The following is a 25,284-nucleotide window of genomic DNA, read 5'->3' as shown; positions in this document are numbered from 1 at the left end:
TAGATAAGGTTTGTCCGGTCGCCATTGTCCAAGCGCCGGCATTTGTCGCCGCTTTCATTTTTCCCCCCAATCTTCTTCTTGGCTGTCAATAATTCTTGATGTGCGCGATGATGGTGGGCCATGATAAGTGTGTCATTGACTCCTATTTTCTATCGATCGACGACGTCTGGAAGTGCCGATAAGTCGCTCAGGTGATTTCATAAGCTGTTAAAAAATGACAATGAAATGGAGTTTTCTAAGACTGGTGGGAAATGCAACCTCGGCAGGTTATTTTTCTGTGAAGTCAATTGAATTGTTGTGACAGGTAATCCATTCCTGAAAGTTCAAGAATAATGCCTTTACATTTACTTATATAAATATTATTTAAGAAACGATAAATACAGTTGAATTGGTCATTTTTACAGTTTATTCATTCACACATTCACCCCCCGCCATATTTAATTCAATTCAGTCTGAAAAGTAGAATAAAACGGTTCCGTTTGACATCATTTCACACGGTCAATAATGCGCACTTTAAAAGTACTTCAGTAGATGCAATACATTCATGCAAAATAACTACATTGTATTTATAATGGGACACATTGTCGTACAAAGAATAAAATACGATTGAGAGCAGATTGCAGACATTTTGTCCTAATCCATCCTTGAGGGCGCGCTGGGATTGGTCACTGAGCAGACAACTGAGTCGGCATCTCCTTGATTAACAATCAGCGTTCCTCATTACACTTTCCATGCGGCCCCCTTAAAGGAAAATCGTTGCTTAATCCCACACCCCTCAGCCCCCCCTCGCGCCCCCCCCCCCTTGCGGCTGTCTGCTTCAAAGCAGATTTGTTTGTCTCCAAACATGGCGACGTTCGCATTCTTGAAACGTTGATGGCGATGCTCGTTGGGCGCCAATGAAATCGGCAGTCATCAGCGCAGACGAGCTAGCTTATGGACGTTGCCTTAAGGAGCAACGGACTTGCACGGAGGCTGCCAAATACTCCACAAGGCCCATTTCTTTTCCCCTGGAAGGATCCCAGCAAGGATCATGCAAGTTGACAAACAAGATTTGCTAGCACGGGCCACATAAAATGACGTGCTGGGCCGGATCTGGCCCCTGGGCCATGAGTTTGACACCTGTGCCCTTAACTAAATTCTCAACCCCCAGGCCTCAACGATAGCACCTCAAAACTCTCAACCCTGACCATAACCCTAACCCGAAACCCTTAAAACCTGACCCTCGACCCTCTACTGTTACCACCCGACGCCTAAAAGGCATCTTGACTCAATATTCACCTTCTGGTGTACCGTGACGAATGTGCCTAAGAAACGAAGGGCACACCAGTAAAGGAGATTTCTCCCCCGTGGTCGTTTTGTGAAGGATCATCTTCCCAAGAGGGGAATTTGCTGACATTTTCACCATTCAATGCAAATAGCAAGCAGCGAATCTGCGACGGGATGAGACGGGCGAGAAGCTAATAAATCAAATCCAGGCAGCAGAGTGTGAAGGTGGTTTACTTTTAGGATCCTCCAACAGGGGGCGGGGGGAGTAAGAAAGTAAGTAAGTCAGGAAGGCTGCCTTTGCTTTGTGGATTTATGGAGGACAATCTTGTTGTCTGTTTGCGTTCTCATGCATGAGTGAGCACGACATCAGAAAAATGGCGGACGTGTGGGACAACGAGATTTGCACAAAGAATCCAAACATTGTCCTTTGAAACTGGGAAAAGCAAAAACCTCTTATTAACCCAGCAGCCTAAAAACTTCAAACCTAAACCCCAACGCCAACACCCTACCCAAAACTTTGACCTGAAATCCTCTATCCAAACCCTAACCCTGAACTGTAGTCCTGACCCTCATCCCTAATTGCAAAACCAATCCTTGACCTTAAAATATTTTCCGCTATCCATAATACCTCTCAAGTATGAACCCTGAACAGTAACCAGAGACGCCTAATCTTTTACCCTGACAGTAACCCCCAAACCTAAAGTAGCACTAACCCGCAAGGTCCCAATCCCAAACAATTTTCCTCGATCCTGACACTGATCCTAAATACGAAAGATACGAAATCTTGACCCCTAATCATCCTGCAGACCCAACCCTTAACATGAACCCTAAAACATTTACCTAATATTAAATATATATACTGTATATATGTATATGTATATATATGCATCTATGTTAGATTTTTAAAAAATGATTGAAATAAAATTGAAAAATAATCTGAGGGGGCAAAAATGGAAAACCAAAAATTATACCCTAACCATAACCCCATCTCCAAACTCCTCAGATCTAAAATCCTCACTCCAAACCCCTCACAGAAACCTTGTCAGTCAAGTTTAAGGGAAGAACAAAAGCTATTTTGTTAGTGTTCCTTCCTTGCTGATCAAGGCAGCCCTCGCCGGTTTCCTGTTGCGACGGAGACTCTGACTCTGAAGTCTGTCGACCGGATCAATGGCCCGACCAGACACAATGCCGGATTAGGTCTTTTTGCAACACGCTGCATTGATCACTGCTATCGATGCTTTGCTCGTGACACTTAATTGTGCGAGGAGAACACACACACACACACCCACACGCCACCCACGCAGCACTTTTCAATCAATTACAAATCGGCTTTAGCTGATGATGGAGTGATCCATCACTCTAGCAGAATCTGCGGCAGGTGCTGAAATCCAGCGCGGGATGATGGTATCCTTTCATAATAAAAAGGGGCAGTGCAAAAAAAAAAAACAAAAAGGAAATGAAAAGGGAAATGGCTGTGCTCAGTGAAACAGAAAGCTCCACGCAGCCTTGCGGCGTGAATGTGTCTTAATGGAATGCCGGCAGCAGGTATTACACAGAATTTCTATTGGAGCCCATCAAAGCACGCGATGTATCGCGGCGAATATCAAGCGCGGCCATCTTGATTGTTTACTATGCCGCTTTGTTTGGCTGCCGACGCTGGATTTATGGCGCTCTGCTGTGGCTGCAAAACAAGTTGAACTCAGGTAGTTTGAGAACTTGGGGAAAGTCCTAAAGTTGGCTTCTGGGAAAATTCGACGCAGCCTTCGAAATCCTCCAAATCGATGAAATCTTTAGTTTCCGACAGAGTTCCGTTCCTACTTGAAAGACGTAACCTAACATAGTTTTTAATTTTCAAGGGGCACTACTGAGCCACTTACTTGACTACTACTACTACTTTGACGATTGCAACTGTGCTCGTGCTGCGTTTAGATACCTCTTCTACTAAAATTCAATCGGCACCGTCAAAGAAGTACCTTCTCGCTGTGACCACTCAGACGAATAAGAGAAACATTTCAACTTATGTGAGATTTACTGCAGTCCCCATATTACACCGAGCTGAAGAGCACCAATCTCCACAGTGCAAATAAGCATGCAGAGAAGGGGCGCATTTGAACGATCAAATTAAAGGATTAAACCATGTATGAAATCCATGTTTCACTGGGCTCTCGGTGCGAAGACACTTTGAGGGGGAATATTATGCTTGAGCAGATAAAAGAGTTCGGCTCTGGCCCGTGTTTAAACCCGATAAAATCCTTCCCTGCTCACTCGGTGAGCGTTGTAATGCTTGTGTTTCACCCATCGTGGATGCAAATGATCTTGCCTAAAACTTCCAGAGGGGTGATTCGTGATTGCTTTTGCCTGCCTGTTTTCCTTTACCATTTCAAGTTTAAAAATATAAATAACCCACGTGAGGATAAGATGTATGGATGAATGGAGTGTAAGCTTATCTAGCAAGCTAGCTAGCTAAATGCATGGCGCAATTGAGTCGGCTAATTGCTAATGAACAAAAGCTCTTAAACGATCAAATATTTTGGTGCTGATTGGTATGTACAATCCAAGCTAATTGAATTGGCCGCCTATCGCATTTAGCACTTGTATGAGGCTTACCGGAGGCAGTTCCAAACTCATAAAACTGTCAAAACAGGGCTCGTTTTTTTTCCCCACCTGCTTCACTCCAAAGACCCCCCACCTCGCTTCTGCTGGGTCAGACCCCCGACCACGACAGGCTTGCATGCTGGGAGCCCCCCTGAGGGTCTCGGTGACCGCTTCATCTTGTTGGATAAAAAGCTGCCTTTGAGCAGGGCCAGCAGGGGTCCGGCATTGTTTTAGCTACCCCAGGAGAGGAAGCTCACAAGTAGGAATGAAGCTGCCCAGAAAATATTTTGGTCCTCGCACTTTAAGCAACAGCGAGGAACAATTTTACCAGAAACTCGTAGCTTTTATTTCATTCCAATGCAACACAGATAAAGGATCATCTACGTTGCTATGTAGCTGTATGTGGATTGGCTAATTAGCATTTTCTTGGGGATTTTCTGCATTTTTTTTTTTTGCTTTTGAAATCACTTACTGCTACTTTAAATGGGCTCACAGCATGATGTGTCGCCCCGAATTAAGGCTTTATACCCGAGGGCTGCACTTATCAGAGCTTTGTAGTGTGATATGCTATCGCTAGCGCTAAGCTGCAGCTAGCCAGCTGCTTCATTGACTTCCAATCTCCACGCTGATGAATGCACTCCTTGCTTTTTTTGCGGCATTACGCCGCTAATTAGTCACATTTGCAGCAAAAGAGTCGCCATGAGTGTCGCTTCCGGTATTACGGCTCAATCAGACTTCTGTATTGTTATTTGCCTCAACCGCTTCAGCTTAATCCTGCTCATGTCGGGTAAACAAAAAGCAGCCGCGCTTGATTCAATTTGCTTTGAAGACACTTCAGTATGATGTTTTCGGGCTTTTTGTCAAAGCAGCGGGGGGTCTTGTTTGGAGGGCTGGCTTGCTTGTTGGCTGGCTAGTCGCCTGCTTGTTGCCAGCCCGGCACAGGCGATGCGGCCACGACGGGCTGGGAAGTCCTGAGGAAGTCGCGCAATGATTTTGGCCGCTTTTCCTGCTTTGTTTTTCCGTTGTAAGATTTTCCCCCCAATGTGTTTATGCTGACCTCTCCCGATAAACTTTTATCGTGGCATGAAGCAGCCCTCCACAGCTCAATGCAGTCAACTGCTCGATGCCCTCGGGATGGGCCCCGTTCGCCGCTTGTCTCGCACAAACAAGAACACAAAAGAAATGCTGCGAGAGCTGCGAGGTCTGAGCACTCGGAGGATATTAGCTCCGCTTTCCCACTCGAGCATGTCGGCAATCTCGCAATTGTAGCGTCCAAGCCATCAGGGTGGCAGCCGCCCCCCACCCCCAGGCTAGAAATCACCGAGCGTATCTGTAGCCGCTCCACGGCGCATCAACACCATATATACCCGGCAGACGATAGTGTTATTTTCATGATGTCAGTCTGCCACGCTGCCAGGGGGGTCAGCATTAAGCGCGGGTGGCTGTCGGATGCGTATGTTATGATGCTTGGAAACATGCCGCTTGCCAGCCCAGGTGACAGTAGGAATTAAAAAAAAAATTCTAAAGCTAAAATGAAAACCGATTTCAATTGGAAAATCAGTTCTGATTTAAAAGATGCGAGTATACATCTGCATGTGATACTTTACCATTTACTTAACTCAACTGTATTTATAGATAGTACTTTAAAACCACCATCGCTGTATACAGAGTGCCGTGCATGGAACAAATATCATCTATACAACAATAAAATAAAGTAATAACGAAGAAAGCATAAAACAGTAAAACTAGGATCAAGGCTGAGTCAGGCCGAATCAAATGCCAGAGAATACAAATGAGTTTTAGAGTTAACTTGACAAAAATGGGATCCCACCCCCCACCCGCCCACCACCCTCCTTGTTTACTCACTTGTGCAAGATGTGCAGCAGTTTTGCAGCCCAATAGATTGGACACAGCAGCACGCAGGGACACCCGGACCTAATCGGTTTCACATTCAGGTGACGCCATGTTGCCATGGAGACGAGTTCTCGCCTGTAATTGGGAGCGAATGCGACTCGTTGGTTGTCACTCACTTTCGGACCGCACAACTAGCAGTTTAATTATATAATATTATATATATATATATATATATAGTAATCTGTGTCAGGAGGTGATGGATATTTCTAGGCGAAGAACCATTATTCTCATCAGCTTCCACATTTCAGCCAAGTCTGCCATGTCTGTCCGAGCTTCGCCGAAGGGCGGGGGAGAAGGCTGCTTGCAAGCAGATGGCTTTCATGAATTTCATTTCCCTGCAAACTCTTTCTGCTTCTTCTTCTTCTCCTCCTTCTTCTTCAGCGTTTTGTAGTTACAAGCTGACGCCATGTCAATGGAGGAGGCCAGCCACGTTTGTGTATTTTATCATCTGATGGTTTGACATTTTGTAAGGTAGGAAAGCATTGTAGCAAGTTGATGGACTTCGTGAATTTCCTTGCACGCACGGTCCTCCTTTTCCTCCTTCCTGTGCGTGCAATTACAAACAGGTGTTATTTCTATGTTGGGCGTAATATAGAGCCTTGATTAAATTTGTTTACGCGCGTCTCCCCTGAGATAGCGAGCAGATTTGTGGAGGTGGTGGTGCATTTTAATATAAGCAACACCACACAGGTCCTCTTGTTTTGGAAGAGACCATTGCCCAAAACAACAGCGGAATAAAACAAAGTAACGTCTTAATAACCTGAAGCGCCTTTAAAAAAAAAAAAATTATAATAATAAAATAAAATTCGCCGTCTGAATAGGAAGTCAGACACAAAACGGCGTAGCGATTCATTTTACTATGACAGACGTCTCAAAGCAATCCAAAATCTGCCGCATCCCATCGAGGCGCTCCCTGCGCCGTACAAACATTCTGGGCAGATGGCGGCGGGCAGCGGACGTGACGTCCTTGCTCGGCTCAAGACCCTCGTCGCATGCCACGGCAAGATGGCGACAGGTGTCAGCTGACAAAATCACCATCATGATGAGGATGTCACATGTGTGTGTGGTTGGGGGGGTGGGGGGGGGGGGTATGTGACAGTCTGTCCTCTTACTGATCATTGGAAATCATTATGCTAGACCCACCTCCTAACACGTCATAGGCAATAATATTTTATTATATCTTGTCGCCAAGCTGTTTTATGTGCTTCATTTTAGCCAAAGTGTAATGGCTGCATGTCCAATTGCATCCAAAATAGCTGGCTTCCTGTTTGTTCACGGGCATTGATTTTATTTTATTTTATTCCAAAAGGCCATTAAAATACAAAGCGTCCGTCGTCATAACTGATTTGGCAATCTCATTGTCTGCATTTATGTACGTTCCCCCCCCCCCTCCCATGTTGCATTTTATTGAGCAAGTTATCATACATATAAATATTTACAGTTGCAATATCTTTTTATTGCATTACTCTGTACCTTGTAGACCCCTTCTGCACAGCCTGTATGCATTTAGGCATAAACATGTTTTTTTTTGGGGGGGGGGGTTCCAATATATATGTTCCAATAAGTTGATTGTAGCAATATATCCGTATGGCTCCATCCTGCTGGGAGCCTTTTTTCCAATATTACCCAAGATGTTTGCAGCATATTAAAACAGATCTTTTTTTAAAATTATTTTTATTTTTTATATATATATATACACTGAGCATGAGTTGATGCAGGTTTAGCTAATGAAGTGATGTCATTACATGCACTGCAAACTCAAGTGTGCGAGTTCGACTCCCGGCCAGAGCCAATAGTGGCTTTGGCGCCGGCTCGCAAATTATTTATCTGGCACCCCATACCCTGCGCCCACCCTGCAGATGTTTTCTGTCCAGTGGGCAGAAAGCATCTGCTGGCCGACGATTATCGGCGACCCACAACTGATGCAACTGGAACCACGTCGCGCAAAATAAAATGGAGAGGAAATGTCAGCTGCCGACCGAGATCCTCCTGTTTCTTCGAACTTGTCCGCTTGCAGAATGTCGACGGTCTTAATAAATACATCCTTGCTCCTGGCATGCAGTATAAATGGATATTTATCCGGCCAAAGTATGAAGCGGCAACAAATCTTATGGGGGGTGTTTTGGATAAACTCTTATTCTTCTTAATGAGGCCGTGTTTGTGGGTGCGGGCCAAGTAAGAGGGTCGAGTTCCCAGCATTAATGATGAGTTTTCCTTCTCCGCAGAGGGAATCGGAGGAAGCTTGCTCATTAAAACAAATGGTAGGGCTGGAAAGAGCATCTCCTCACCTTGGATATGTTCAGGAATCTTGCCCCCCACCCCCACACGCCGAGTCTCCGGAATGCAGCACTTCTCTGAGTAAAGCGTTTGAGTTGACAGCTTGAAGTGGACAAAAGAAGCTGACAGCTCATCTTCTTGGGCTTCATTCTCTCGCTCCATCACTCCTTTGTCTCTCTTTTTTTATTTTTTTGCAATATGGAGGGGGGGGGTGTCTTTGGCTTCCATCGTACGCACACGCAAAGGCGCACACAGCTGTCAGAGAAACTCCAGTAGGGATTTATCTCCGAGTGGACACACATTGAACTTGTCTGCCCGTTTGAAACCGAGTTTTCATCCCACAATACAACATTGTTGCAAAGGGCGTTCCCCAGGGTTCCGTTTCGGGTTTACTTCTATTGACCATTTATTTTACAGCTGCTGTCACACAAACCCAAGCCGCCTCATGATCACGAGCATACAATTGAAGAATACTGAAGTAACTTGCAGCGAGCCGCTTGCTGCATCACCAAGTCGAAGAACCTTCTCTTATTTCAAGCAGAGGCATGTTTTGCAAAAGCTCATTCGTAAACATTTATGTTGCAGCGGCTTCAAAATGTTTCATTCAGTACAGTACGTTAAGTGCATTTCAGTTATATTTAAGAGCTTGGAATTTTTCTAGGTAGCACTTGATGTAAAAATGATAAGAACTCCTCTACTACTATACGACTAGTTTCTAATACTACTTTGATGATGACTAGTACTGGATGAGTTCTGTATGATAAGGCTGCTTGTGAATTCTGAAGTCAAACTGCGTCGCTGCGGGGTCAGGCATGACAATGAAATGGAGGGCCGGAGCGCCACTCAGAGGGGATCCGGGTCTTTTCTATTAACTCCCAAGGCCAAGCGGAGGGGAATCCGGCTTCAGCGCTGAGCCCTTGAAAACCCGCAGCACTCGGCCGAGCCCAGACGGCAAAGCGGCGGGTGAAATGAGGGGGGGGGGGGGGGGGGGGGGGGAGAATGTCCCATGGGTTCCGGCGGTGATTGAGCCAGCGTTACATCAGCCTGCACTCGGCTGATAACATTTCTACTTCACAAAACACGATTTTTCGCATAGCAGGTGTGAAAATAAAAACACTTTATTTGGATGGACAAAGCAAAGCACATCTTCACTCTATTCAGAATTGCGGTTTTTGCATGACCAGCCGGACTATGATCAAGTGACATAGTCGGCTGCAGGAGTTCCAAAATGTGTCCTTGGACAGGACCTGAAAACTAAATTGCCTCCAAAAACTGTTTTCAGTTGCCTTCCCTGGTTAAACAAAGGAGATATTTCAAATTATTATTTCCAAGAACAAAAATGTGATTCAATCACAAAACAGAGCTCTTAATTGGCCCAAAATGAAGGTGGGATGTGCATCATCCATCCATTTTCCAAACCAGTGTTCAATCAGCCTGCCATGCATGATTTTGGGAAACGTGGGAGGAAACCGGAATACCCGGAGAAAACCCACGCAGGCCCCGGGAGAACATGCAAACTCCACACAAGGGAGGCTGGAGCCAGAATCGAGCCCACGACCTCTGCATTGTGAGTTCAACACGCTAACCACTGGACCGCCAAGTCCTTGTATGTAATATGTTGTCACAATTTAGGGGGAAATACCGATTTAGTAATAATCTGTATTAATGTGTTGTTGTTGATATGATTGCAGGTGTCTCCTGGGGACAACCAAAGCTCCGGCCTGCTGCTCGCTCCGGGCGTAAGGTGGGGACAGACGCCCATCAATCAGCTCACCCCCTGGGACACGGACGAGCCGCCCAGCAAGCTGCATCGAGATGGCGAGGCTACGGGTAACGCACAAAATTCAACAGTGCTTTTCCAATATGCTCTCTTTACATGCCCTACCATCCTGCATAATGTACAAACAGCTGCTTTTTTTGTGCTGCATAAAGCGGCCTAATCGCGCATATCATTATACAAAATGTCAAGATCGTACTTGCAGAGAAACCACCTTAGCGGTCTTAACAGCCCATGTCAAAAACGCTGTCGACGCTCTAATGTAGTCGTCTGCTATTCATTCCCTTGTCTCTATTTTTACTTCTCCTCCTCCTTTCCCCCCCCCCCCCCCTTCAGACTTATTGTAATGAAGCCGCCCCAGAACGGCTTTGCCCCAGAGCAGTTAATTTCCTTCACTGACCTGCCTCGACTCACCCGAAATGTCTCTTTTTCAAACAAGAACACCAGCAGACAGCGGTGTCACGGCAACGAACCGGGACAATTGAGAGCCCTATTGCAGCAACCTTGTGATTGATTGACCGGTTCGTAGTAATAAAAGTGAATACCAATACCTAGACAACAAATTGTAGATTTAAATAAATGAATAAGTAAATAGATAAATAAAAATGCTCATGCAATAATTACAGTTAGTTACAATAATTTCATCAGCTGAGTTACAATAAAATGTTTATAAATAAAGTAATGGCCTAACAATCGTTGGTTCTGCAGTTGAGTCATCCTGAGGCCACATTTTTAATGTTTATTATTATTTATTTTTTTTTACTTATTTGTTTTGTAGGGTCAAAAATGTTGCATTTAGGAGCTAAAAAATTCAACAACAACAAATAACTGGCAATGGGCAATTAATACCAGTTAGCTGACTGACTTGTGACTTTCCTTCCTTTATTTTTTTTTCTATTTTATTTTATTTTATTTTTTTGGCATCATTTAGACTTTGGCCTTTTCACTCAGCGTTCAGTTATTTTTAGAAGTTGGCAGGGAGGCATCATTTAGGTCGAATATGGTTGCGTCTTCCCGGCACACCCTTCGCTCCGAGCGCCTCGGGGTAGGAAGTGATTGGCTCTGAGTGTGTGGATAAACACAGCGTCCACAGTGGCATAAAAAGCACAAGCAATGCGTTTGCTCTTTGCGAAACCCTCACGATGATGTTGATCTTACACGGGGGTTAATTAAACATTAGGGAGGTTTGCATGCGTTTATAAGGAAGAAAAAAAATGTTCTTATGCAGGCCTTGGCTGTACGTAGCTAGCATTAGCGCTGTAAAGAAGTCAGTCTTACTTTAACACAAAATGTTATAAGTTTGAAGTTTCATTTTTGGGGATTGCAAAATCAATCAAAACTTCATTTGCCTCCAACTATATGTAGAAAATCAAATAACATTTTAATCATGAACAGACTTTTAAACGGACTGAACACTGGGCTGCCTGTCAATTAGCATGTCTCTCATGCATTGGGGATGATTGGTTGGATTTTTCTGCTTCATTTACCTTGACTGATGGATTGATTGATTTTGCATTTAGCCTTGGCGATGGTTCCTTGGTTGAATAGTGTTCTTGTTTCTGCTTTGCAGTTCCCGCCTGGGTGGCGCCGGTCACCACCGTCAGCCAGCCCAGCCTCCTGCCTCACACCTACGCCCTCCCGCATCCGCCCTCCTACAACCACAGCGTGACGGCGCAGTCGCCCATCATCGGGGTGACCTCGGTGCCGCCGTCCCATCATCAGCACTCCCTCATGACCGCCCACTTCCAGCTGACGCCACAATCCACCCCGCAGCCGCCCGCCATGGTGCTGAGCATGCCCGGCCAGCCTCCCTACGCCACCGCTCCGTCCAACCACGTGGTGCACCCCAGTCCTCACGGCATGATGGGCAACGGCCAGTTGAGCGCCCACCACCCGGGCCTCATCCAGCTCAGCAACGGACAGGGGGCCGCCGCCCATGTTCCGGTCGTCGCCAACGCCCCGCCGGCCGCCGCCGACAATCAAGAGGGTCTGAACGGGCTGCAGATGCTACGGACTGTCGGCATGGGGAAGTACGAGTTCAGCGATCCGGGACATCCCAAAGGTGAGCAAGGAGCTGTTTGGGCCCTTATTAGATGGCAGAAAGTGCAATCAACTTTTCGAGCCGCTTGTTGCCAGTCATGCAACTGAAGAAGTCACGGCTTCTTTTGCCAGTAGATTCACTTTGTGTTGTTCAATTCGACAGACCCAAATTGAAGACAAGAGTCTGCAGACTAACATGCCTTCTTCAACCTCAGACTCAACTAAAGCGCCTTTACTGATAAACCAGGTCTCTCCTGACACCCCAAACCATCGACCCTTACAAATCTGACCAGTGCCTACCTCTGCGCCGTTTTTTTTTCCCCTTTTTTTGTTGCAAAGTTGATTCACAGCCTGCAAGCTGAATTTGCCATCTGGTTTTAACCTTGGGAGTTTGCAATGCAGGGACGCGTCAGAAACAGATGTTTGCAATTCACGGTACAATTTTCACATTTAATGAAGCTTTTCATTTAGGTTTAGATTGTTTTCACCCTCCCCCACCCCCTTCCCGCACCCCCCTACTCATTGCGATCAATAAAACAAAGGCAAATGAACTCGTAGATTGCAGAAAAGCAATTATTTTGTGGCCTGCCCGCTCTACATTGAAATGAGACTGTAGGTAGAATTGCAAACGGATAATTAGACAGGATTGTCGGCTCAGCCTGCTCTCTATAAAATGAGCATTTTTGCTGCCTCCGGCGTGTTGAATCGGCTGTCACGATCCATTAAACCTATACGTGCGCGGCTGCGTTGACCTCCCACTAAGAGGGACCAGAATGTTATTGCTTCGACGGCTGTCGCGGCATCGTAGGACGAGAAGTTTTCTGCAGAAGGTTCCGGCCTGAGGCATTATTAGCCTCCGATCTTGTAATTACATTTTCAATTAATTAACCTATCTGGCAGTGGCACCGAACACATGCTAAAATGTAGTGATACCAATAAACGTCCAAACCTGGCAGGACAGAATAATCCAATGTGGTTAAGAGACAACAAAACATGTATCGAAAAGTAAAAAAAATAAAAAAAAAATAAAAAATACACATTACTGCTAGTCCACAAACCGGTTCACGAATGGATAAGAAAAAAATCAAAATAAAATTCCCAAAAAATGGTGGTGACATATTTTCGTTAGTTTAAGATGTTTAAACTCTAAAAAAGTTTAAGTTAGATGCCAGGATAAATAAACTTGGCGGCAAAAAAAAGTTTATTTTAACCTAATAAATATTGTCCGTATTCATTTTATTATTTCTAATGTATATAATTTTTTAATTATTTTTATTTTAATTATTTTATTTTATTTTTTATTTATATTTATTTATTTTTGTAAAAATAAAAAATAAAACCAATTGTTGGGTAAGATGAATTGGAGGCTCTGCAGAACTGTATTTGCAGTAAAGACAAGCAAGAAACTGATGTTCGGAATCAGTTTCGGCGCTCTCTGTGAAGCCAAACAGGAAGTAAGAAGCGCATTTTATGCCACTTGCATGAAACGACTCGCCGGTGACGTTTCCAAGCGATTGCTTGACAAAGAGCTGAACTAGCCACGTCCTCTCAAGTGATGTCATTGCTTCTTCACAAGTTGCTCGCTGCGAGGACACGACGTTTGATGGCAAAAGCGGCCTGATGTTGGAGATGCTGACGGCACTTTTAATCCACACGCGCACGCACACAATAGGCCGCTAAGTGTGTGTGTGTGTTTGTGTGTGTGTGTGTCTCTTTCTGATTTGGGTGTGGGCATTCTGTCAGATGACAGCCTTGCAAAAAGCATTGTGGCAGAAATTGCGCCTCATCTTCAAAGGCAGCAATTTGTCTTTGCTCCGCTCGTCATGTGCGCATGCCTGGCAAACAAAGCTGTCTACCTACGGTCTTAAACCACCGCCGGATTTGTGTACTTTACGATGTTGTCATGACCGTACTAGCGGACGAGGAAATGAGACGGAAGGTTGGATGGATAGTTTGGGTTTTAGGCTAGTGGATGGGGTTTGTCAAACGTTTTCTTCACAAAAATATGTTCCATGCGCACTCACCGTTGGCACTGTGATGTCATTTTCGCTCGACGGCAACTGGCCGACCCCCTGAGATGGATCAAAACGGGTGCGTTTTGCTCCCTACCGAAAGCCGTTGACACTTTCTAAATGAGTTAAATGGCTGTTTAAAATGGTGAGCATTAGATAGGGTTCGTTGCATATTTCAGGGAATGGGGAAAGTGCAGCGTATCATCTGCCTCGTGTGCACTTTTATCTTCATCTCCCGCTGTGATGTTTCATTCCTCCTCTCTATAATTTTGCCCACCTCGTTTCACTGCCCGCAGCAGGCACTCCCGGTAATACCCGCCTGTCGACGGCGTGCACCTCTCCTCCTCTTTACGTTTACATTTTACTCCTGTTGTAACTCAAATAAGTGTTGCGCCTGACTTGGGGCAGACTCCGCCATCAGCGGAGGTGACTGACATTGTTGATTAAAGGGCTCGTAAAACAGTGCCGGGCACCGGGCTGGGAGAGTATATTGAGGAGCTTGTTTAAATCGATCCTCTTGTCCCGATGACTATCAGCCACGGGGTGTGCGAGTGTCGAGCTCAGCGCGGTCGAGCTCGGAAATGGGATCGATTCGAATGTAGGGGGTAGGGGGGGTGTAAACTGTGGAAAATTTTGATTCTTTGCAAAACTGTACGTGTCAAGAGTTAGTTGGTTGTTATTCGGGTTTAGTTTAGGCTACGTTAGCGCTCTGGCGTAAGTTGTTGCTGATTTGTTACAGGAGGTGGATAACTGAATTGGTTGCTTACGGAAAAGGTCATCCAGGTGATCCAACATTTATTGATCAGTCGTCATATTTATTATTTTGAAATTAGTCAACTAGTTGTTTGTTGCATGACTATAATGAGTGTGAACCAGGTCAGAAAATGATTGTGAAATGTTTTAAATTACGTATGACAATTTGAGATTTCGATACAGATTTAGGATCATGGACATTCACGCAGATGATTTGCTTTTACGGGCCATAGAAAATGACGTGGCGGGCCGCATCTGGCCCGCGGGCCTTGGCTTTGACACCTGGCGGTTTAGTGGGTATGGCTTCACTCATTCACCACCACTGCGGATAAAACAATGGCACTTTTTCGACTTCAAGAGCCGTCAATGGCATTGTTAAGTTGGGTTTTCAGTGTGTACTAACGAGGGGTTGTGGGTTAGTGGATCAGGATTAGTTAAAAGAAGCAGCTTAACAGTCGGCGTTTATGCCCGGCCGTCGTCATTAGTCCTTGCGGTTTTCGCTGTGAAAAGCGTGGCTTTCATCCAAAACTTTCTTGTACATCTTTTGCCCCTATGGAGCTCGCGAGAGAGGGGAAGTGGGGGCGAGGCGGTTGGGAATACGTCGGAAGGCAGGAAGGCCGACTCCAACCATCACGCTTTCTCCCTCATCATAAAGACGAGAAGCCCCCCCCCCCCCCACGTGCATTCTCCCCGCCTGCAGTTAATGCACGGACAGCGGATAGCTCATTAAGATTGATCATCCCTTGCCCACTTCCTCGCGTGCACAATGCGACGACGGCTTCATTAATCACCCCGATCTCGGAGATAAAGCTCGTGAACGTCGGCGGCCCGACCCGCGGCTCTGACAGATCAGGTTGTACATGCGTAATGGCGTCCTGAGAGCGTCCCCTTCCCACCCCGCATCTGCCCTCTTTTCGACAAGCCACTTTTGCTTCCGTTGACGGGATCGCGTCACCTTTTGTTGTCTCACCACTCGGTTGCGCTTTGATTTATTCTTTTCCTTCCCGCCTCTGACGCCCTGTCGGACTTGTTAGCACCGTCTGTAAGTCCCTCAGAGTTTTGTGTGCGTCCTGACTACCATGATGATCTTGAACGCGCTGTCATTTTTTTCGATTTTTGATTGGGCACTACTTGAGTGAGTTTTGGCTTTTCATGTTTGAGACCTTGAAAATAAATACACCTGTTCCAAGGTATGAGTCCTTGCCAAAATTGAGGAGCTTTGAGGTGGGTTGAGCACCTCAAAAAAACGCTATTCCACTATATTTAGTTAGCAAAGTGCAAGCGCAAAGTAGAAAACAAGCAAGAAAGATTTAGAAATAGCTAGAGTCCATTTGGCTCCGGGGAGCTTCTTGCCTCCGCCCCCTCGGGAAACTTAACGGAAAAACGATACGATCCGTCATGAAAGCCCATCAAATAAAGTTGATTTCCGGGTCACAAACCGACACGAGGAGACATTTACAACGCGTGTGATTCAAGTCGCGTGGCTATAAACCGATACGACCTCATATTTTCACCGCCCTTGTATTTGTTTTGCTAGACAGCCAAAAATAAACAAAGAACTGTATACAGCACCTTAAAATATGAATGTCCCTGTAGGTGTGTGTTTATGTATATAAAATTCGATAGGACTTGAAAAATCTGTCCAAAATGCTCTGGAAGCGCTTCCATTATGTGAAAACCTGCTCGAAAAGGAGTTTTTGTTCAGACAGGTAAAGAGAAGACTGCGAAACTCTTGATGTGAGGGCACAAAAGCCCGAGTGATCATTCCCAGCTCACAATGTGATATGGCATGTTTTGAAATCAAGGTCTCCGAGGGCCGACAATCAAAACTCAATATTTCGCCGTATTCAACTAAAACCAAGTTTTGAGCCATTCAGCCTTTTTTTTAAGTCGTATTCTGATCAAGTTAAAATAGAACCGCAACAAGTTAAAGGCTGAAGAAAGACTAGCCGGTAAGCACGGCGGATGCTACGGGGAAACCTTTTCTGTGGTGCGGCGGATGTTTCTTCCTAATGAGAAGGCCTAATTGCAGCCGACGCTAGCAACACTCCGTTGACGCAGACGCTTTTCGACGGTGTCGGCCGTGCCCGTGTCAAACTTCTGCCCAGAAAACTTTTAAATGGCTTTGATAATGCATGCAGGACATCTAATAAATACTAATGACAGGAGCAGACAATAGCAGGAGTCGCTCCCCCTTTCCATCTTATTATTCCTGGGAGTTAGCAGCAAGGTCGGCACGGGGGAGGGCGGGAAGATTGATAGTTTGTCTGCGATGTAGACGGATGATAATAGGCTCCAGACTGCAATCGAGACATCTTAGGTGCGACGGGAAAATGTTATCGAACGACGCCGAACGGCAGCGTTATTGACTTTTCATTGTGGCGTTTCTGCGAGCGTCACATGACGATATCTTACAGTTGTCGCGGTGTCGATACTTGATGCGGTTGCGCGGGGAGTGTATTGTGTAACGCGTGACGACGCGATACATCACAATGCCGTTATTTGTCGGTAGCGGATGTCATACAGTCGCAATTTCATGCTAGTTCATCCACACGGCATAGCAACAGACGGTGAGACGTTACAGTATTGCGATTGGAACCGATGCCGGCAGGGTTTAGCGCCACGTCGGTATTCGTGACTAGCGTATCGATACAGTAACATAACAGATAACAATATGCTTCATGAACATTGACGTTTAATACTGTAAGGAATAGTTCACCGTATGTGGGTTAGCGGTTTAGCGCGCTGTTGTTTATTAGCATCTCAACGCTCTAAATGTTGTCTGTCTTCAAAAAATAAAATGAAGGTCACAGCTGCTATATTTAAACATGGTCCGAAAAATCATGAAAGAGAGACACTATGTATTTTTTTTTTTTTTGGCCAAGCGTCGCATAGCCCCCGCCGCTGACCTTCCCGCTTGAGCCGCTTTGACTTTTAGGATGTTGCCCGGTAAACACGCGACACATACGCGGTGACATTTATCTTAAAGGGCTCGGCTGACGCGAAAATGTTGTTAGTGTGTTTGTCTACATGCCGAAGAGTCGGTGAGAAATGCGGTGAGTCATAAACGCGCTACGAGTGTCAAGGGTATAAAAATAAATACATAAATAAATTTAAAAAACTAAGAAACGCTGTGAAAGCAATTCATATAAATAGCGATTCAACAACTAATTTAACATTTGAAACGTCGGTCTTAATTAATAACTCGTTGATAATTGTGAGCATCATCACTGTTGTTTACATCTTAGGTCATGCTTTCTCGCAGCTAATGTAATGAGTGCTCGTCAGGGCTTTCATTAGCGTCCAGTGCAGCACTCGCCTGCGTCCGTCTTTTTCATTCAATGACGTGAAGTTCCTATTTCAACGCCCGAGAAAGCAGGCTGGTAAAAGTCAAGCTGATCAAGCCAAATCAATCAATCACCGGTACCGTCAATGTCGTTTGTTCTTCAACGTTGACCTCCGACCGGGCACAAACGAGATGCGAAAACATCTACGTGATCCAAATCTCGATTTGAAATTGTATCTTGAGCGTCACCCCGCCGTTAGAAACAGACAACTAATTAATTCGCTCCCATCTGATTAGTGCACTCCCTTTTTTGTCAGTCAAATTTGCATTTTATGGTTTGACTAGTAATTAATTCCCAGGATATTTTGGCATTATGAGCACTATTTGGGATCATGAAAAAAAAAAACTAAAAAAATTGGGAGCACAAGTGTGTTTTTTTTTTTTTTGCACAAGGGAGAATGGTGTAAATAATCGAGCGAATTGCCATTAAGGTGAAATGAAGCCGTCAAGTCTTTCCACATTCCTGTATCTTAAAAAAAAAAACATGGATATAGTGGGGGAAAAAGAGCGTGAAGGTGACGCGTTAGCATCTAGAAACGTCACACATCACTTGAGATGCAGTGCTGCTGCTGCTGCTGCTGCAAAAAAAAAAACTTTACACATTTCTGATGAAGTGCCGTTGGCTGGAAGTGGATGTCATTATTTGGCATATTCCCTCATGGAAATATTTATTCCAGTGCTGGAAAAGCTCGTCCTGTGTGGGCTGTAGGAAGGTGTTAGAACAGTTTTTTAAAAATAGTTGATGCCAGAAAAAGTGAGAAAATGCAGTTATATGTCCCTTTAGGTTCCATCGAGTGTCATTTAATAGCAAAGACAACAAGAGCGCAGTGGCGATGTTTTAATTAATGTTTTGAATGTTTTCAGGGTCCACTGTGGCTGACTGCGGTTACTCAATTCTTCTAAATAGTTGTCTAAATAATGTGATGTAGAAACATGGCTATCCTCTGAATTTTGATCTTGCGCGATTCGGCTTGGAGCAGAAAATGGGACATCACGACCTTATTTGCTGCTTCCTGCCGGCTTTTAATTGTTCAAGGGGCGGTGTTGACATTGTCCTCATGTTCGGCGGTATTCCCGTGATGCACGCCTGGAAAAAACAAAGAAAATGGCGGAGATCCCTTAGTTTTTGTGTGCATCAACTACCTACACCATAATCGAGTTCAATTCATCAAATAGATTGTCGGATATTTTATGTTTATTCAACACTCCCTAAATGGCATTAAAACCGGGATTGTTAGTTATAGCTTATAGAATTTCTATAGTTGATATCTTTGATTGGAATATTTAAAAGAGAAAAGAGGCAACATGACGTGATTAATTGCTTGGGCGGGGGGGTTTGTTTTGTTTTGGTGTGTGTGCGCGTTTTTTTCCTCCTGCTTTAAATAATTTGATGTTTTGGCAGTGATGTCCCATTTTTCAGAGTCATTCCTGTGGTGCAACATCATAACAAATAACAAACAAAATACATATCCTTCCTGTAGCCTTCACCACTCCAATTATGCTAATATGTCACCTACAGCCCCCTTCTCCCTTTCGCTTGGGCTAACATTGAAGCCACACCCCCAGCTTGGGGTCCTTGACACACTTTCTTTCCCTTCGAGCTTGTCCTCGGATTTGCCCTTCCTTACGTCTGACCTTTGGACCGCCATGGTCCAGGTCCTCTTTAGAGCCCCTACGTCGTATTTAGGCTGGGGGGGGCCCCCTTTGCAACCATCGACCACCCCACCCCTCACCTACGCGCCCGTGATGAGGACCTTCTTAACTCGGCACTCTCGGCTGTAAAGAGGATGTAAAAATAAGATTTGAAAGCAACGGCGTCTTTGGCGGACTATTCTCCCAGGCGGCGAGAGCCAAGTTGTTGACGATCCGAGCGGATTTCCTGCGGAATGAATGCGGCTGATTGGGAAGAGGATTGTTTTGAAGCCATCTGACTTTGTCACGTGGCCACGCGATGAAACAAGGACAACGACCGACGGCTTTGATCCTCGCTTGTTTTCGATACGCAGGCAACCAAAAACATTTGCAAGCCTTTGATTATTTTTTTGTTTGTTTGAATATTGTATATGGAATATTGCCCTTTATTCTATAGAATTACAGCTATAAGATTTATCCTTTTTTTTTGTTTATTCAGCATGAGAAAATTAGGTCAATGTTAGATTGTTTATTTTTTGCATGTCAAATTATGGAGTCATTTTACTGAATAGAAAATAAAATGCAATCTTTCAAAAACAATTTAAAAAATTTTCATATTAAATTCTCAAGTGTATATTTGGAATATTTAAAAAAAATAAATGTTAATACCTGAGAAATTAATTTTCTCAAATGTCTTGAAATATTAAATATATTGTTGAGCATCCGATGTATTTTTTTAGTATTGAATTTGTAACAAATTCGTTTATTTGTCATTAGGGTTATTTGAACGTGTAAAATTAGTAAATCAATAACGAGAATACAACTTGTAATTATTTCTGAAATTTACCATAGAATTTCGCGTGCTTTATTTTGCCAATATACTTAAAATATGAAAGATAATTTACCGATAAGTAAACTACATTTTTTGCGATGAAAAATCCATTTTATATGCTTGAGTCTCTCATTTCAAAAGCAGAGCAAGCGGTGTAAATGCTTAAATACATTGATTTGATTCAATTTTTAATGTGCGCCATAAAACATGCTCCTGTCAGTTTACGCTCGGAATAAAAACATTTTAGTGGACTTCTGTATTGAATTATTGATCGACTCGTGGAGCCGATTTGTTTTCCGGCCAATTAAGCAAGCAGCGTTTTACTATTGAATCTTTAAAAGAGTACAAAAGGGGTCAGAAAATATGACTTATTTTTCTTTGTGGGGTGTTTTGTTTTTGGTTTTGTTTTTGTTTTTTCAACATACATTTTTTCTTTTTGTTGTTTGGCGAAATGGAATACCTTAAGAGCCTCTTAATTCATAGATGATTCAAAATTTTGTGTTTATCCTTTATAGGACAATAACGCTAAAAATATACTCCCCAAAAATATATAGAAATAGTTTTTGTCGACTTGTTGCTATTATAAGGCTTGATTAAAAAAAAAAAAAAACCTTACAGGACTTAAACTGTTTTTGTGCTGTGTAGGACAATACTGTGAAAAATACATTCCAAATAAAAATATAAAAATCATTTTCACAAACATTGATCTTTTAAAAAAAATAGCTTTAAATCTTTAATAATTCAAGAATAATTTACAGTATTGGATGCATTGAATATTAATACAAAAATATTTTTCAAACAACATAAGATTTTTATTTTTCCAGACAATTCCTAATACGGACGTAATCTTAACGTCGCCATGTGATCACAAAGACCACCAAAATTTTGCCTTGACGACAAAATGGCGGAACCCGCCCACCTCCTCTTCTGTCAAACCTTTGCCGAAAACTCAAAATGGCTCCGAGATCGGCACCCAATGGCTCAGCCTTTCTGGCTGACCTATCACGTCTTGCCGCGTCATTTTCGGTATTGCCGAAGCATCGGCATCCACTGATAGGTTGGCCCTACCCGAGGACCCCGATTGGGCATGGATGGCGTTACTAGGCCAAGAAGCAGCCAATCGGGGCTGGCCTGGTCCTGTTTTGAACTCATCCACCCGGCGACCGAAAAGCGAGAGCCAGCGTAGGTCTTTGTTACTCCACTTGACGTCCCTCGGGGCATCTTTTTCGTATTGAGACGTAGGTTTGGCGTGCCCCCGCACTGAAGAATGGGGCTACGCCATTTATAGTTTCACGGGTCGTTCCGGGGCAAATCCTCCCGCCCGACGACACCCCTTTGGAAGCCATGATTAGCTCCTCTATCGGGCCATCAGGTGTGTCCGCGTGGCTTCGAGGGAGTCGGCCTTTGTCTGCTCCTCGGACCCCCCTCGAGGGGGCTCTATTCACGCCGTAAAGGGGTGTTATGCGCCGTGGATGATTGGATGCGAGAGCCATATCGTATTTTGCAGGAGAGTCCAAACTATTCACTGTCGCGAAGCGCCGACAGTCGTCAGAGAGTCGGCCCCGCTGACAAGAGGAGCTGGAGTGGAATGCTTTTGTGTTTCGGGGAGGGATAACGGAGCCCTCAAAGACACGCAGCTGTGCATCCAGTCGGAAGATTTCGAGAACCCTCCTTATTATATGCCACCATTTTCTTTAGGAGTGGAAGGCGACGTGTATTTTTATTTGGATGAAATATTCAGTAGGCATCCGAAATGTCTCGAGTGCCCGCCAGCAACACATAAAGTTTGAAACAGGTTGCGGCATTTTTTGTTCGGGGCGTGTTGGGGGGGGGGGGGGGGGGGGGGGGGACACAGGACCTATTGTACTGTCCAAAATGCTCTTCCCATTAATAATTTGACATTTGTGCTATTTACATCAAGTTTCGAGTGAAAATGACGCAGTTTGAAACGCCACGGTCATTTGGACGGGTCGACTTCCGCGGTCGTTTCGAGTCCATTTTGGAATCCCAGGCTCCCTAAATTTGAACCGATTCATTTCTTTTTTTGCACGCGTGTCCTGTTTAAAATCTCCCGCCGGTGCATTGCAAACTCCACTGTTGACCAAATGTCGCTCTTGTAAAATGAATCGTCCCTCGCAGCCGGCACCGGCGATGAGAAGCTTTAATGGCGCGAAAAAGAGCGCGTCCGTAATCATTATCGCCCATGTTACGGCTTGTGTTTGTTCACAAAGTGGCCTTCAGGATTGAGGGGGGGGGGGGGGGGGGTGAAAGCATGACGTCTCCTCGCACTTCATCGCACCTCCCGCCGACTTTCCCTCGCAGCATCCCCCCCCCCTGATGGCGCCTCATTAAGACGCCAGCAAGACGAGCAGCTCCAACCCGACGCCGCAGTTGGTCCGACGAGGCGCTACCATCCCGAATTTGCATCGGTTTGCTCCAAGCGTGACTCTTTCCCAATTCGGGGGTCGTCATTCCGTTGCGGGGTGCCTTTATTTTTTTTTCTTTGTAGTCAGACTCAAAATAAATATAGAATAGTACTAACGTACTTTTTTTTTCTCCACTCATGAATTTCGAGGGTCACCTTGTTCATTTTGATCATCCAAGTGCTCGTTAGCTCAGAATTTAGCGCTAATTTGTACGAAACGTGATCAAGCTTAATTTTCTTTCAATGAGACATCGTTATGAGAACAAAATGCCACAATTTTGTGTTTTTTTTTCTTTTCAATATCACATCAGAGATGTTTTTTGATTCCAAATTTTGCCGCCCTTGGTTTTGCCGAATATTTCTTCCCCTGTAAATGCTGTTGATTCTCACGTCCGTCCTGAAAAATCAAACCAGACAACTTCCAAAGCTAAAATGTGTCGCTGTCTGTTTTTCTTCTCCTTTTTTTTTTTCTTCTACTTCTCCTCCTTCTTTGCCCCCCCCCTCTCCCCTTCCCACAGAGATGTTGAAGGAGCTCAACCAGCAGCGGAGAGCGAAAGAGTTTACAGACCTGAAAATAATTGTTGAAGGCAAAGAGTTTGAAGTCCACCAAAATGTTCTAGCTTCCTGCAGCTTGTATTTCAAGGACCTGGTCAAAAGGTTTGCCTTTTCCTGACAGCACTCCTCCTCCTTGATCCCACCCGCTTTCTTTTTGTAGGGCACACTTGTGTCGCTTTCCTAACCCCCCACTTTGCCACCCAGCCCTCTTTCTCTTTCTGTTCTTTCTTTCCATCTTTCTTGCAGGTGTGTCAAGACCTTTTTTTTGTGGTTCTAGCACAGGGCCAGCAGCCATTCCTTCCTCCCCCCCACACCCCCCCCCCCTCACTCCCACACTCAAATGAATGTATCCGAATCTGGAGATAAAGGTCAACAATTCATCTCTTGCAACCTCCCCCCCGCTCCCTCACCACCCCATTTTTAACCACGTTTCCCATTTGACGAGCAGCACCAATGTTTGACGATCGAGCGATGTTTTTTAAGGGTCGTAAATGAGACGAGCGTATTTCTGAAGAAAAAAAATGTTGTTTCGTGTTCCCTTTGTGGGCGAGCAGAGTCCAGTTATTGCATTCGTGTGTATGTAAATCAAGCTCAGAGTTCAGTTATTCGAGTTTTGTATTTGATGGCGGTCGTCAAACTTTCGCAGCCGACACACGATGGCAAAAATTCTCGCCGTTTTGTAAGCAAAAATGACAAAATCTCGACGAGGAGTTTGTCTTTCGTGCAGCTATGGAAGTAGCCCATAGTGACCATAAAAATACCGTCTTCAGAGCAAAATACTTTTTTGGGCATGAATTGAGATTAAAATTTTTTTTTTTTGTGGGTCTGTTTAGGTGAACCAAACTTCACTCTGATAAATGAAACCGGCTTTGGGGATGAATGTTCAAACGCAACTTACTTGGGTTTTGTGTTTTAGACGCATCAAACTTCACTGCCATGCTCCACACGCAATAATTTTTATTTTATTTTATTTTTTTGCAATTCAGCATTGCTCATTTTCAGGGTGACATCATTTGTTTTTCACAATAAAATCAAGCCTTATTTTTAGTGAATTTATCTTTCCCATTTTTTGGACAAGTTCCAACTAATTGTTGAAATATGTTGCTTCATGATAGCACCCCCCCCCCCCACCAAAAAAAAGACCCTTCCTCTTAAAAGGCCGGTGCGCCGAGCAGGCGAACAGATGACGGCCTGTAATTCCATTTAAGCCATCCGCATTTTCCAATAAGTGGGCTCGCTTAGCATTTAATTGATGGCATCCATCCACATTTTCTGCATCGTGCTGCAAAAAAAAAATTCCGAGCCGGTCTGACACGTTCGTCCTCTCTAGCTGTGTGAAACCGACTGCTCGACCCACCCCGGGGGGAGGACGGGACTCTGTCCAATTCCCCTCAGGTTTCTATGTCATAGTCTTTGTTCTAGTTGATCGCAGTAGCGAGACAAGTCTTCACCCTTTTATTTGGACTGCAGTTTTTGTCACCTCTTCACTGAGTTTCGTATTAAAGATTTTTTTTTTTGCAGGCCGAATGTCACCTTGGTTTCCACAAAGTAACTTTTTGGGGGTAAAAAACGGAGGTTTAGGATATGGTCAAATACGCAAGGTTTGACAATTCAGCTCCATCGTGAGTGGAGCCACAAAAAAACGCCTCAAGAAGCCATTCCTGAAAAGACACAGGGCGTCAACCATTTTGGTTTGGCTCATTTTGGCCATTATAAGGGGTCGTTCTAATAAGTTGAGTTTGAAATTTCTGCCCTCCGCAGCCACTTTAAGTTTCACATGACATTGGGTAGGCATATTTAACGTGAGTACACCTACAAAAAAAGTCTCAAAAAGACAGAGGAAGGGTGCCATTTTGTTTG

At 44.5% G+C, this 25,284-nt stretch overlaps 1 protein-coding gene and 1 long non-coding RNA gene across 7 annotated transcripts in view; both read left to right on the top strand.

Moving 5' to 3' along the window:
• LOC127592440 (kelch-like protein 29) overlaps nt 1-25,284 on the top strand; it is a 99,946-nt gene that overhangs the window by 40,721 nt on the left and 33,941 nt on the right. For 5 of the 6 annotated variants that reach the window (XM_052053197.1, XM_052053193.1, XM_052053195.1 and 2 more), the window contains 3 exons: nt 9,744-9,882; nt 11,400-11,891; nt 23,388-23,526. In XM_052053197.1, the coding sequence (XP_051909157.1) occupies nt 9,744-9,882; nt 11,400-11,891; nt 23,388-23,526 (770 nt within the window). Of the gene's footprint in view, nt 1-5,936; nt 9,883-11,399; nt 11,892-23,387; nt 23,527-25,284 lie in introns of those variants that run through there. The other variant, XM_052053198.1, reaches the window with a different exon arrangement.
• On the top strand, nt 12,740-18,556 carry LOC127592448 (uncharacterized). Its single transcript, XR_007960133.1, has 2 exons — nt 12,740-15,824; nt 15,859-18,556. It is a non-coding gene; the product is annotated as an uncharacterized LOC127592448 (long non-coding RNA).

This window comes from Hippocampus zosterae, chromosome 19, assembly GCF_025434085.1.
Source record: "Hippocampus zosterae strain Florida chromosome 19, ASM2543408v3, whole genome shotgun sequence".
Lineage (NCBI taxonomy): Eukaryota > Metazoa > Chordata > Actinopteri > Syngnathiformes > Syngnathidae > Hippocampus > Hippocampus zosterae.
The sequence above is the reverse complement of the archived record's forward strand: the minus strand, read 5'-3'. Positions and strand labels throughout refer to the sequence as shown.